We start from the raw sequence: 13,999 nt of genomic DNA on the forward strand, positions 1-13,999 counted from the left end.
GATTCTCTGAGTGTTGCACAAGAAATGTGACCTGTATGAAAATGTCACCTCCACACTGCGGAAAGCGAGGCAAATGTGTGCTCTCTGGCACCACACTACCTCAAGGCATACAAAGCATCAACTGCCAGGCAAAAGCCCTATGATCTGCTCACCCGTAAACTGAGATTCAAACCCAGTAGAAGTATAAGAGTCATCTGCAAAATCAAGGCATTTCCTTCACGAAAACAGATAACTGTGCAATCAACCACACACTGTGATTCTGTTCACCTCAAGCACGAGGTAGATGAAGGTACTTGCTGTACTTTCAAGAAAACACAGTTTTGAGAACTGAAAGATGATCCTGAATGAAGAGCAGAGTGCTCTTTCTCCTTCTCTTTCTTCCAAAAAAAAATTATGTGCCTGCTGTACTTCCTGTACCTGCGCAGTCCTGCTGTACGTCCTGTACCTGCGCAGTCCTGCTGTACGTCCTGTACCTGCGCAGTGCACGAATCCCCCAAAAAAATTTCTGTCCTTCTCCTGCTCGTCGCGACGTCCGTACGGTACGGCTCCTGTACGGCGTCCGTACAACCGGTACGGATGGCCGTACCTGTCGCTGAGGTGGTCGATGGGCGCGCTGCGTGCTCTGGCTATGCGCGGCCCGGTGCTGTGCGATGCACGCACTGGCTGCCCCTGCGCAGCTAGCAGCAGCTAGCTGCTGCTGTAGCTTTAGCTGCGTGAGCAGCTGCGCTGCTCGCGCTGCCCCGCTCGCCGCCGCCCTTGCTCGCGCTGCCCCGCTCGCCTCCGCCCTTGCTCGCGCTGCGCCGCTGTGCCCCGCGCTGCGCTGCCGTTGCTGTCCCGCTGGCCCTTGCTGCGCTACTGCCCTTGCAGAGGCTAGGTAGAGGTCGAGGGGATGGGTAGGCAAGGGTAGAGGGAGAAGAGGTAGACAGGAGTGGAGAGGGAGAGATGAAGGCTCTGATACCAGTTGAAGAGTTAGGAAGGGGGAAGAAGAGCAAGAGGGAGAGAGTGTGAGAGAGAGAGAGACTCAAATGTGCGGGTGTGAAGTGATGAGCCACACCACAAACTCATTAGTTTTATTAGGATTAGGTTTACCCTATGACTGTCTTAAGACAGTCATAGGTGTCCTATCTTTAATAAAGGGGTGGCAATGTGCCTTTACCCCAACAAAAGGTTGGTTGAGGTATTCAGGAGGATCCTTTGTTGATGTCTCCTCTACTGCCGTAACCAACAAAAGTGAAGTCTTTACTTGACGTTTACGAACCCACTTCTTTACTTGTAGGACAGAGGCAACTGGGGTTGAAGGAGAGTCCCTAGAACCAGTTAGCTCAATAAGTCTTCCCTGGTGGACAAACTGGATAGTATGGCTGCGAAAACTGATTGATGGATCATAGTCGTAGAGCCACTATTGTCCGAGTATGACATCATACCGAGAAAGAGACATGATGTCGAAGTTTAACTTGTCCGTATAATGTTAGATGCGAAAAGACAAGTTTTTAATCCTGGTGTTGCACCCATTTGCGAGTTCAATCTGATAGTCCATGGGAGTAGGACTGGTGGTCAACCGAAGTTTGTCGACCATAGAACTAGCTAGGAAGTTTTGAGAGCAACCACTGTCGATGAGGATAGTAAATTGTTCCACGAATCGATCCTTGAACACAAAGTACTTGAGTGGCCAGGGAAGGTTCGGGGTTGCTGGCAAGGCTCATGTGGATGGTATTTGCCATTCGAACAGCTTTGCCTTTCTTCTCTTGTGCTGGGGTAGCATCTTTTTTTTGGGAAGTGCTAGGTTCCCTATTGGAATTTTGCTTTGGTCGCTTGGGACAATCGAACCATCTATGGTTGCCTATACAGATGGTACAAAGTCCTTTTGTGCTGGAGTTGTTTTTCTTATCAGTGGCCGCACCTTTATGTTGGGGATGACGGTGATGACTTTGTGAAGAAGAGGCACGATCCTTGGAGGAGTGCTTCTGTTGGAATCCAGCATACGATTTCTGAGACTTGTGGGGATCTTGAGACTATCGCTGACCTTGATTACCCGAGTTTTTTCTAAACCTGGGATTATCTTGAGGGCGAGCACCTTTGGCCATAGTAGAGTTCTGTGTTCTATTAGCACTCTGCTTCCCTGTGTTTTGGAAATCTGTTATGCGCTCTGCATAAGCAATAGCGCCCGATGTGGTGGTGATGTTTGCTTTGAGAACATCAATGCGTAACGAGGGATTTAGGCCTGAGATGAAAGCATGAAGGCGATCATCATCAGTTAAACCATCAATCTCCAGCACCAATGTGGTGAACTGAGAGATGTAGGAAGACAAGGAGCCTGTTTGCTTCAATTGTCGGAGTTTTGAACGTGCTTGGAAGTCCGCATTGGCAGATATGAACTGCTTACGGAGCACGTGTTCAAAACGTTCCCAAGTTAACACACTTTTGCCGTCCTTTAAGCATCGTTGCCACCATAGGAAAGCTGTATCCTTAAGGAGGGAGGCTGCCAAGGCAATCTTTTTGCCTTCAGTGAGGTCAACAGTATCAAAGTACATGCGCAATTTTGCGAGCCATTGGTCAACTGTTCAGCGATTTCGTTGACTAGTGTAGGCTTCCGGAAGTTTAATGTCAAGTCTTTTGTTTTGGAAGCTTGGAGTAAACGGTAGAGGGCACGGAGTTCAGTATTTTCTACCTCTGGTGGGAATGAGTCCGCATAGTCGTCAGGTTGCGTCACGTCATCCTCTGTATGTGTGGTACTGCGAGAATCTTGGAGTTGTTGGACTTTCTAGACCAAGTCGGAGATGCTTTCCTGAAGCTGGGAAATTTGAAGTTGAAGTAGTGCTTCGCCTTGTAAGTTAACTTCAAGGGTCTTTTTTGGACTTAAGTCGCTTATCTCCGGAGAGGCTGCACGTGAGCGTTGTGACATATCTGAGATCCCTGTGAGAAAAGCACGAGCCTGCGCTCTAGTTTGTACCATTCATGGAAGAAGATTCGGGCTGCTCCCTGAGGTTGCTCATGTTGGAGGGGGCAGGAGAAGCAAGATGGAACCAGCCGTGGAAATCTCGTAAAGGAGGTCCTATCTGAGGTAACACTGGTGATGCCAAAATGGGTGTTACTGCTCGTGAGAGTACAGGGGTAGGTTGTCCGGTTGTGGGCAGAAAGATGTTGCCAACAAAACCACAAACCACACAGAATCTCGATCTGTTGTGTAGAGGCGAGGTTTTCTTGTACAAGAGGGGCTGGCTGAGGGAAATTGCTGAACAACAAGGCCTCTGTTCGCAGGCTGAGATGGCGAGGTGAAGAGATCTAGCAGGCTGTGCAGAGGCGTCAGGCTGTCACTCTTCAGGGCGATGGAATGCATCCATGGCTGAGCAGAGGCTGGCGAACAGATAGAAGGCTGAGGGCATAATTGGCGTAACTATGGAAGGCCGCCAAAGGCTGAGCACAAGGCTGCAAACAGAAAACGGCAAGCTTGAAGTGGGCTTGGCATGGGCTGGCCAGAAGAAATCAGCAAGGGAGGGGCAGAATTGACATGAATAGACTGTACGGAACAGCAGGCGCGACTTTCGAGAAGAAGGCACGACTTATAAGATGCCAAAAACCGATTTACGAAGGTTGCAATAACTAGTAGGCATTGCTTTTCCCAAAAATTAAAGGCTGGGTTACTTGAACGTAAGGTTAGTCTTGAGTTGGGCCTTAGGTTTAGGGCTGGTTGCCCTTTTTAGGCCCTCTAGGTACCCTTTTGTAGGGTGATGCTTGGTGCCAAAGGGTGTGCCTATCTTAAGGGGTGTGACCCTTGGAATAGGTGTACCTTTTCATGAAGGGGTGTGACCTTGTTTTAAAAAGGGGTGTCCCCACACTAAAAGGTGTGTCCTTTCTTCCACGATGGGGTGTGTCCCTTGGGTGAGGAGTCAAAACTCTTCATCAAAAGGTGTGTCCGATGGTAGAAAAGGTGCGTCCCTTGGTTTTGGGACAGCCCAAGCACATCAAAAGACACGATTTTTGTCATGTCCATTCACATCAACTCGTGATGTGAGGGAGACAAAGAGGCCATTGATGACTTTAGGTGGGGTTGGCGCTAAAAATTTTTACGCTCATTCTCTCCATCTCTTCCATGCACAATGTGCGCGCATATCCTTCTAGCGGAAAGAGATGTATCAAATAGGCGCTAGAAGGTGGGGGGCATTTCCTGCAGGCAGGAGCGAAATTTGCTTTGATACCACTGTAAGGAATCCTAGATTTACTATATTTAGAAATGTGCTAAGGAACAGAAAGGAGACTGAAATAGCAGAGAACAAGGAATATTTGTATTGCTTGAGTGTCTGTAGTGTATCTGTAGTGTGTCATCCATACAATTGGGCCTCTCTTATATAGAGAGTGAAAAGTCACACATGAAAAGGTGTGTACTCCAAAGTATATGTGCATGAAGAGGTGTGTACCCCTTGTGAAGGGTGTGACCCTTGATGAGAGGGTACATTACAATAGGAGTGTCTCTTCAATAGAATGTCTCTTGTGAAGGGTTGTGCCTTATAGGAAGTGTCTCGTCGAAAAGGCATACCCTTCCACAAGTGTCCATTCATCAAACCATCCATAAGTCTAAGGTATAGAGAAAGGAATATGTCACACATCGTGACAGCATTGGGCAGCTCCGACGGTTGGTTCAGAACTTCCTTTGGGTAGGTTCAGATGGCACAAGGAATACTAGAGCCCGGGTCACTTGGCAGACAGTGATTGTGCCGCAGACACTAGGAGGCTTGGGTATCATTGATCCGGAGATGCAGAGCATAACCCTCTTGGGCAAGTTGGTTGTTCGCAGCCTCACCCCAAGTGCAGAGCCTTGGAAGCTCCTCTTACAACGAGGGCTTCTCAAGAACACCCCACGCACTGGAGGGCAATGGCAGCTTTCACACAAATGGATCTTCTCAGAGGCCCCCCTTACGGGGAAGGGTTCCCGCTTGGTGAGGAGCCTCCATAGGGTCTAGCAGAGCCTAGCAGGGGGCCTCATTCATGCTTAGCCAGATGCAAAGAGGAGTTTGAGCGCCAGCCCCTTGTTTGGCACCTAGAGATCCGAGATCAAGAGGAGCATATGCTCAGAAAGCGGACTCACATTGGTTGGGCACAGTGGGACAGTGGACCGGCCGGGTCCTTTGGCAGATGGAGCAAATTACCCATGGAGGCAGAGGCGAGGCTTGGCACCGTAGCACATCTGCAAGGGGCAAGGCAGCGGATAAGAGAGATTGACCTAGCCATCCCTGAGTCCTGGTGGGAGGGACTTCGCGTGTGGATGGACAGTAGATGGTTGGGCCAATTTTCTCGGACTGGCGTCCCCTTGAGGATGATGATGCAGCGAGGCAACACGCAGCCCAGTTTTTTTCGTGTAGGACTTGGAGGCCTACTCCAGGCACTCACTGAGAGAGGCCCAAAGATGGATGGGAGTCTTGATGGGATTCACTGGCAGATGATCCGAGTGGTGGGACGTTTGGGAAGAAGTGGCACATTGACCCTCCCAGTATCTCAGAGCAAGATGCCCCAAGATGGCGCCTCTGGCTTTGGGAGGGCAGGCCCTTGAGGGAGGTCCAATGGGATCCGGGACAGCTCAGATGGACTCTTCGATGTGGACCCTTCTAGGGAGAGGCATTGGGTGGCCTAGAGAGTGCCCTCGGATGTCCGTTCCAAGTTTTGGACGCGGTTATGGTCTCCTTTTATTCTAAGACATTCTGACATAAGTAACAAAAGTTGGAGCAGATTTATTGCATGCCAAAAATCCTTGAGACCTAGTATTCCTTGGCAATCCTTATTAATTTCCTGCAAGCTATAAAACCTCTCCCCCCACTCCTATCTTCTTTTCCATTCATTTTTTGCACACCCAATCCCCTCCTCCACTTCTACCTCCATTTCCTCCTCCCCCTTTCCTCCACCACTCCTCCTCATTGTTCATCTTCCAACTCTACCTTCTTTCATACCCACCACATTCTACTACTACTCCACTCTTTCCTCCATTTCCTCGTCCTCCTGCTTCACCATCATCATATCTATCCCCTACACCATCTTCACTCCCCTTCCTTCATTTTCCTCCTTATTTTCATTTTTTGACTCCTCTCTCCTTTTTGCTCCTCTCTCAAACCAACCTCCTTCTTCCCTCTCTCTTTCAATGAGACTTAAGCACATGTCAAAGCAGCCATGCCTAATATTGAATGGAAGGTTGATGATGATGATGATGATGACGGAGCAACTAATATCCGGCACTCCAAAGGACATGCTATTCTTACACTTGTCATGACAAGAGAAATCACTGATCTGTGATTAGTAGACATTAAAACATTATTATATATAAAACGCCAATGGTGTAACATGTGTTCGTATTTATGGACACCCACCGATTTATTATGGCGGTGGATCATCTCAGTAGATAGGACTAGTCGAGCTGGAGCCACTGCTTCAGAAGGCATTGAATTTGGACATGTGATACTTATTCTATTAATAAAAATGTGCACACATGTGTCTAGGTCCTAGGGGCAATAGGAAGGGAAGGGTGCATTAAGATGCATTGAATGGTAGATGCATGGGTCATAGGCTAAGAGTAGGTGTAAATGGGAAGATGGAACTTGAGTGATCTCAAGGGACATTAATGAAAGGGTATCACCCTTTCATTGTGAATCTCACGTACCATTCTTCATTCACATTGCATTCATCCGCCATCTCGCACACACCTTGCATGTAGGTCGAAAATAGAAACAAGTACTCTCACGAGGGCGCTCTTCCCCATTGGAGGGCCAATCGGCATTCAAATTATACATGCATTGCACACATTTGCATACTTGGAGAGGGCTGATTCTTCACATTTGGTATCAGAGCTTCAACGTTCCACTATCGGGAAGGAAAGAGAAGGAGAAGCAGCGAGCACGAGACAAGGCGCAAGCGCGCGGGACAACAGCCAACGCGGAAGGGAGCCGCAGAAGAAGGTGGCACACAGGGAAGAGAGCAGCGAGGCATGCACGGACTGCAGCGCGCAGAGAAGCGTCCCGTATGGAAAGGATGCATGACAGCAAGCGTCGAAGCCCTGTACTCGCAGACCACGTGCAAGAAAGTGCAAGGGGCAGACGGAAGGAACTTTGACAAGGGCGGTGCGGAAGCCAAGGTACGGGCAGCAAGGCCCGGAACAACAATCTACGACGCAAGTCTGTCCGACATCATGTTTCCACGTGGCAGGGCTAATTTTTCAGAAACGCAATCTCTGAAATACAGAGCCTCTGAGGGCAAGGGCTTTCTCTGATTTTTTGGGTCTTTGGACGGGGAACAGGGTGTCCTAACGGGGTGACTCCCCCCGTGCGAATAGACCCTTAAAACCCTTAAACCGTGGAAAAAAGAGACCCCCCGTTCTCCCTAACGGAAGGGGGTGATCCACCCATTAAGTGCCCCCTATAACCGTATCTAGAGCAGCAATCCGCTCAAAACAAGTAGCCCAAACGGAGTATACCAGTTTACAGCATAAAAACAAGGAAGAAAGGCTAAAAGAGAATGAAGAAGAGGTCAAATGAAGTAGTTTTTTGACACAAGCCAAGCGGGAGTCGAATAAGTACCACCAACTCTACAACACTTGACTTTTGCTGCAAAGTAAACCTCTTTTTTGAAATTACAGCAAGTCATTTTCTCTCTTATATTACTAAAAGAAGAGAATGGAAGGGAAAGGGATATTTAATAATGAACTTGTCCTTTTTCCTCCACTACCAGAAGGAGATAGGGAGAGAACACCATCACCTCCTCCTGAAGAGGATGATGTAGATGAGAGTTTTACACATATTGAGTATGATAACCCACGTATAGAATTGCCTTCATCTCTCCTTCAAGAATCTCTTGATAGGGATTTTTCCTTCAAAAATGAAAGAAGAAATGAGACCAGCCAAGAACAAGGTGATGAGTTTACACCTTCAACTCAAAACCCAGCACACATGGATTATAATCCAAGTGCAAGAGGAAGAGAGGAGACTCTTATTGATAAGCTGATTTTCCAGCTTAGCAATATGATTGAGCAGTCCATTATGACAAAATTAGGGACTAAGAGAATGCTGAATTTTGGGGATGACGATTTAAGTACCCCCTCAAAGAGAGCTAAATTCCAATCCCGAGAGAGAATAGAATTCCCAAAGTATAATGGAGCTAGAGAGGCGGATAAAATCCTCAATTGGATTCGCCATTTTGAGCTATATTTTTCCCATCAAGATAAGACCGACCATGAGAAGCTTGCTCTTGCCACACTGCATCTACAAAAGGATGCTTTAATGTGGTGGTCCTTATCATAAACGGGAAAAGAGCCTATTCTTCAATGGTCCAAATTGTAGAGCGTTTGATAGGAGAAATAGGGCTGAAATAGAAGAGTTGGAAAAAGAGATTGAAGGTCTATAGTTTCTATAGACTAAGTAGCTCTCCATCGCAAAATCATCTATAGCCAAGGTCTATCTAGTTCAATAACACATTTGGGTGAGAGAACATCTTTTGAATACTGACCAGTTTGTTGAGAATATGTGTTTCAGCTTATTGAGCAAGTTACTGTAAAGAGATTTCAGCAGCTTGGTATTCAGAAGAGAATTATGAGCATGAACAGATACTGAAGAGGAACTGCAATGGTACTTCTGCATTTTGAATATTCAGCATCAAGAGGAACCAGAACTTGAAGATGAGATTTAAGTTTTGATTCAGAAGAGATCGTGTACTACCAAGAGAAGATTGTTTGCAGATTATGAAGAGGAGATGCAAATGCAGAAGTAAAAGAAAAGCGTACGCAGAAGAGGACTTTTGCCCATTCAAGCAGGAGGGAGTGTCATGACAAGAGAAATCACTAATCTGTGATTAGTAGACATTAAGACATTATTATATATTATACGCCAATGGTGTAACATGTATTTGTATTTATGATACCGACCGATTTGTTATGGCGGTGGATCACCTCAGTAGATAGGACTAGTCGAGCTGGAGCCACTGCTTCAAACGGCATTGAATTTGGACATGTGATACTTACTCTATTAATAAAAATGTGCACACACATGTCTAGGTCCTAGGGGCAATAGGAAGGGAAGGGTGCATTAAGATGCATTGCATGGTAGATGCATGGGTCATAGGCTAAGGGTAGGTGTAAATGGAAAGATGGAACTTGAGTGATCTCAAGGGACATTAATGAAAGGGTATCACCCTTTCATTGTGAATCTCACGTACCATTCTTCATTCACATTGCATTCATCCGCCATCTCACACACACCTTGCATGTAGGTCGAAAATAGAAACAAGTACTCTCACGAGGGCGCTCTTCCCCATTGGAGGGCCAATCGGCATTCAAATTTTGCATGCATTGCACACATTTGCATACTTGAGAGGGCTGATTCTTCACAACACTTAAGTCGCGAAATTAACAGATGAAAGGGACCAAGATATGGATAGCTGAGGAACTTACACGAGCTCAATTGAAGAATAAGGCAATGGAATTAGCTAAAGTCAGGGCTGCTAGGAAGGACCCTCCCTAAAGCAGATGTACTAGATGGTTTTTTTGCTGTCCCATAGAGTTGTTGGTCTCCCATGGACATTAATAGAGTCCCTTTCTTTCTTTCTTTCTTTCTTCCATTCTCCCTCCTCCCACCCCCTTCTTTTCCCAACAAGTTTCCCCCCACCAGCGATTCTCTCACTCCCCCTTCCTTGCCTTTCCATCTCCCTACATGATGCCCTCCCTCTCCCTCCGCCTTCTTTCCCCTCTCTGCGCACTGCCCTCGCTCCCCCTCCGCTATCTTACATCTGTAGCAATTGAGAGAGCTTTCATTCAATTCAGCTTCAGCAAAAGACACCACAATGTCTTTAACTCGTAAGACTATCAGTTGTACATGATATTATTGGATTCTGACATCAGTGGCTTACAGTAAACAGTAATAAACATGAGATTTACAAAATCAAATGATCGTGTTTGCAACGTGAATGCAACAAGGAATGGTTTCCATGACGCATATTGCATACTAATGCTACAAAAGGTGACAACATCCCTATATGGCAGATACAAAAAGCTAAACACATGCACTATCTTCTTGGATGCAACCCACTGAACTCAAATAGCAAGAAAAAAATTGTAACCCCCCATCTTGAGAGCCTTAACTTCAGCATTGCATTGAACATGCTCTTATATCTGTAGCAATTGAGAGCTTTCGTTTGACCCTGTTCAAGCAAACGCACTGCAGCATATTTTACTCACTAATACTGTCAGTTGTAAAGGATCTTATTGGGCTCTAACATCAGGAAAATAGATTATACATTAATAAACATAAGGTTTTAAAAGCCAAATAATCATGTTCATAACATGCAACAAAGAAAGGTTTTCCATAGAGCATATTGCATAATAATGATACATTTTACTGACTAATACTGTCATTTGTAGATGATCTATTTGGACTCTAACATCAGGAGATTAGATTAGACATTAATAAACATAAGGTTTTAAAAACCAAATAATCATGTTCATAACATGCAACACAGAAAGGTTTTCCATAAAGCATACTGCATATAATTATACAAAAAGACAAAAACATCCATCTATGACTGCTATGAAAAGCTAAACCATCCATATCTTCTTGAAAGGAATGGGATAACTTCCTAATGTGCAAAATGCCAAAAAAGCATAAAACTATCAATCTTAAATGCTGCTTTCAAAAAGATGCACTATTTAACCGGTTACATTTTATCTTAACAAAAACATGCAATCTCAAATGAAGCCTTGATAAAAGAATTGACCATACTCTACAGACCAAAAAAATGCTAAAGGAAGATATTCTATATCAGCACCTGTACAACCTGTTCCCCAACCAACGCTTGTATCCTCTGTGGAAACGGAGCTTCTGTTACTTGTTCCCCAAGACCAAGCTGCCCTCTTTTGGATTTGCCCCACGCCCACAAAGACCCATATGTATCAATTGCCAGGGAGACAACACCAGAACCTGCTGCTTCTCTCACCTTTACACTTTCTAGACCTTGCACCTTCTTTGGATGACTCCATTCTCGTCTGAGGGAAAACCAAGCCAGAATGATTGACAAACGAAGTCACAATTCAAATGGCACAACCTATTCAATCATGTGCTTACACTTGAGCCAACACAAGCTGAGGAAAAATGAAATCTTATTTGGAGTTTGTCTCATTGCTAATGGCCATTTCTTGGGGGATTTTGACAGCTCTTTGACATGAACTTTGCATCTGATTCCTCTTTTCAAACCACAAGCTCGAACATTATTTTCTCACACAAAAGCACACTGATGATCTACAGTAATGATTTCCTCTTTTCAAGCAACAAGCTCCAACATTATTTTCTCACACAAAAGCACACATGTGTTTCTTAAGTTTTGACACAAATATACCACATCCTTATGTCCTTTTCCATAGTCCAAGCGTTTGAGAAGAAGCTTAGGACCCACATTATCACACACTTAACTACATCAATTAAAACTGAGATTTGGAAATTCTAAATATCCAAGGCAAATTCAATTACATAAAAACATAAAACATAGGACATAGGGTTGAGAGTGGACATACCGCATGGGTGCGAATGAGGCCACATCCCCCACTAGGGCTGGATATCTAGTGTACATCCTTCATTATTTAGTGTGTAGGCTTTAGAATGGAACAGACTAAGACCTTAGGTTCTCAAGGCACGTTCCAATAGAGAATATATAATACTATATTCTCACTAAACTAATGCTTTAAGAAAAACGTGTGATCAAATCTCCAAGACAGAACATCAATGTATCTCTAATCTATAATCTTCTCATGTAAAGTCCTCCATCCACAAGCTTTCTGCCAAAAGCGACTTTAAGATCAGAATCTCATGAGAACTAATCGTCTACTACAGTTCCAACCTGCTCCGCCCAGATGCCCACTCATAAAAATTGCTATTTGTAACAAGTGCTGAATAGGAATCAAGATTTCAGATCTGGAGTCCAAGAAGGCTGTAGAAAATGGGCAGCAACTGGGATCTAAAGGAGTGTGTATGCAGGGCAAGTCCTCAAGCTAGATGTGCACAGCTCAGAGGAGCATAGCAAGCTAGGGGTTGTTCCAGGTCAAAAATTTCAGTAAAGGGTGCAGGCATGTAGCAATTTTTCTAGCGAGAGGTAGATCTAGACACAAAAAGCATGCAAGAGCAAAAGGATTAAAAATAAACAGCTCTAGAACTCGCGAGCAAGATATGACTATGTCATTTACGATCTGCACAGCACAGTGGAGAACTGGTAGGCAATTGATAGAGCAAAAGCAACATTTCAAAAATATGGTAAGATTTTAGGGTTCAATTCTTCAATGTCGGGTATACATGGCTCGTGTGTCGAACAAAGCAATTAATTGACTTTAAAACTCTGCCATGACCCCTCGAACCATGCACAATATTTAATTTAGATAACATTACGGGTCCTAGTACATTTTGACAGCTTCTAAACACATATCTCAAGCTGTGAATATTAGATTCATCCCAAGCTTGCCCTGTGAGAGAAGTCACCATGCATATAATGCACAACAGTGGAAGCAATCTTTATACAAGAATAATTCACACACGAGATAGAAGAGACAATGTAGATCTGTAAACACAGCCCAATCAGGCTGAAATGAAGCTCTACCACAAGTACAATAGGGGGAAACCACGGTCTCTCTACTAGATGTCAGTAGCCTTCTTTGCACAACTCCTAAGACGCGAGGTGAAGGGACAATGTGCTGGAATGCACCATCGCTTGAAAACTCTTACACAAGTTACCAAGTCATCGCTTGAAAACTCTTACACAAGTTACCAAGTCAGGGGTGAGGAGAACACTTGTGAATGTGATGGAGTGGAGGTCCAACCTCCACTTATATAGCCAATGCAATGGGCAAAGCGTTTTACCCTCAGCCAACCTGGCCCAGCTGCCCCATGGTATGCAGACTGCCACATCAGCATCCAACTGCCACCACATCATCAGCTGCACCTGCTGCCACATCAGCCATAGTTGCCAGGGAACGCCGTTCTATAGCTATGAGACATTGGAATGCCATTCTCTTCACTCAGCTTGAAGAGAACGTCTGTGGAACGTCTGGCCTCTGGAACGGCTATGGAACGTTCCATATCCCTTGTGGAACGTCTAGGGAACGTTCCCTAAGCCGTTCCCTTCATGCAGGTAAAGATTTGGGGCAAATTATCTAATCCTAATCTAATCGACGCAATTCGCTGCTCTGTGTGTTCCCCGCTTGCAGTCGACCTCCATGCTTTGCGTGTTGGCCGCTTGCAACCTTGCTTCGACCTGCAAGGCTGCATGCAACGCCTAGCCTATGCCTAGCAGCTTGCTAACGCTATAGCCTATCAAGCTAGTCTAGCCTACGCTACCATCGCGCAGCCTATGCTACAGCTAGCCTACGCAAAGCTAGCCTACGCATAGCTAGCCTACTGCATGCAAGCGTTCCAACACACACAGGCGATGGCACAAGACAGACAGCCACCCTAACGCCCATCTTCCGACTGCATACACACGTGAAGGCTACACAAAAGAAGAGTTCTAGCTTGTCGCTAGAGGCTGGGCCTTGGCAGCTACACTAGCTTCTACGAACTGTTGGCAATAGACTGTTGTGCTCAACGACCAATTAGAACTTGGCGTTGAGGCTTCTTGGCATTGAGGAGAAGGCTGAAGCATTGACTGTGGACTCTACGTTGAGACTCTACGTTGACTCTACATTCAGATTCCAGAAGCTAGCTAGGGCCTCCTGTTGAGAGTTCACCCTCAACATCATGTGATCATGTGTGCATAGCACCATCATGTGATCATATGTGCATAGCACTAACCTTATAGAGTGCTATAAAGGAAAGGGTTAGATCCCCTAACCCTAACCCTAAAAGGGTTTGTATATATTCTATTTTTTCAACTAATTCTAGTGTACAGTTAGTCATTTGTGGTGTGCTCTCTAGCTGTGCCCTCTCTCCTCATCTCCACTCTTCTCCTCTCCCCTCTTCATATTTTGTCATGGTATCAGAGCTCCCTTGTCTTC

The 13,999-nt window shown here is 45.5% G+C and overlaps 1 protein-coding gene across 5 annotated transcripts in view; it reads right to left on the reverse strand.

Moving 5' to 3' along the window:
* The window catches only part of RUG2 (Regulator of chromosome condensation (RCC1) family protein), a 66,160-nt gene that overhangs the window by 43,546 nt on the left and 8,615 nt on the right, over positions 1 to 13,999 (reverse strand). For all 5 annotated transcript variants that reach the window (XR_015540470.1, XR_015540469.1, XM_087369893.1 and 2 more), the window contains exon 3: positions 10,792 to 11,008. Coding sequence is in view for 3 of the 5 variants with exons in the window: in XM_087369893.1 (XP_087226019.1) it covers positions 10,792 to 11,008 (217 nt within the window). In the remaining 2 variants the exon portion in view is untranslated. The remainder of the gene's footprint in view (positions 1 to 10,791; positions 11,009 to 13,999) is intronic.

The sequence above is a fragment of the Dipteris shenzhenensis genome, chromosome 3 (assembly GCF_047967505.1).
Source record: "Dipteris shenzhenensis isolate YYH24624 ecotype China chromosome 3, Dip_SZ_1.0, whole genome shotgun sequence".
NCBI classification, from domain to species: domain Eukaryota; kingdom Viridiplantae; phylum Streptophyta; class Polypodiopsida; order Gleicheniales; family Dipteridaceae; genus Dipteris; species Dipteris shenzhenensis.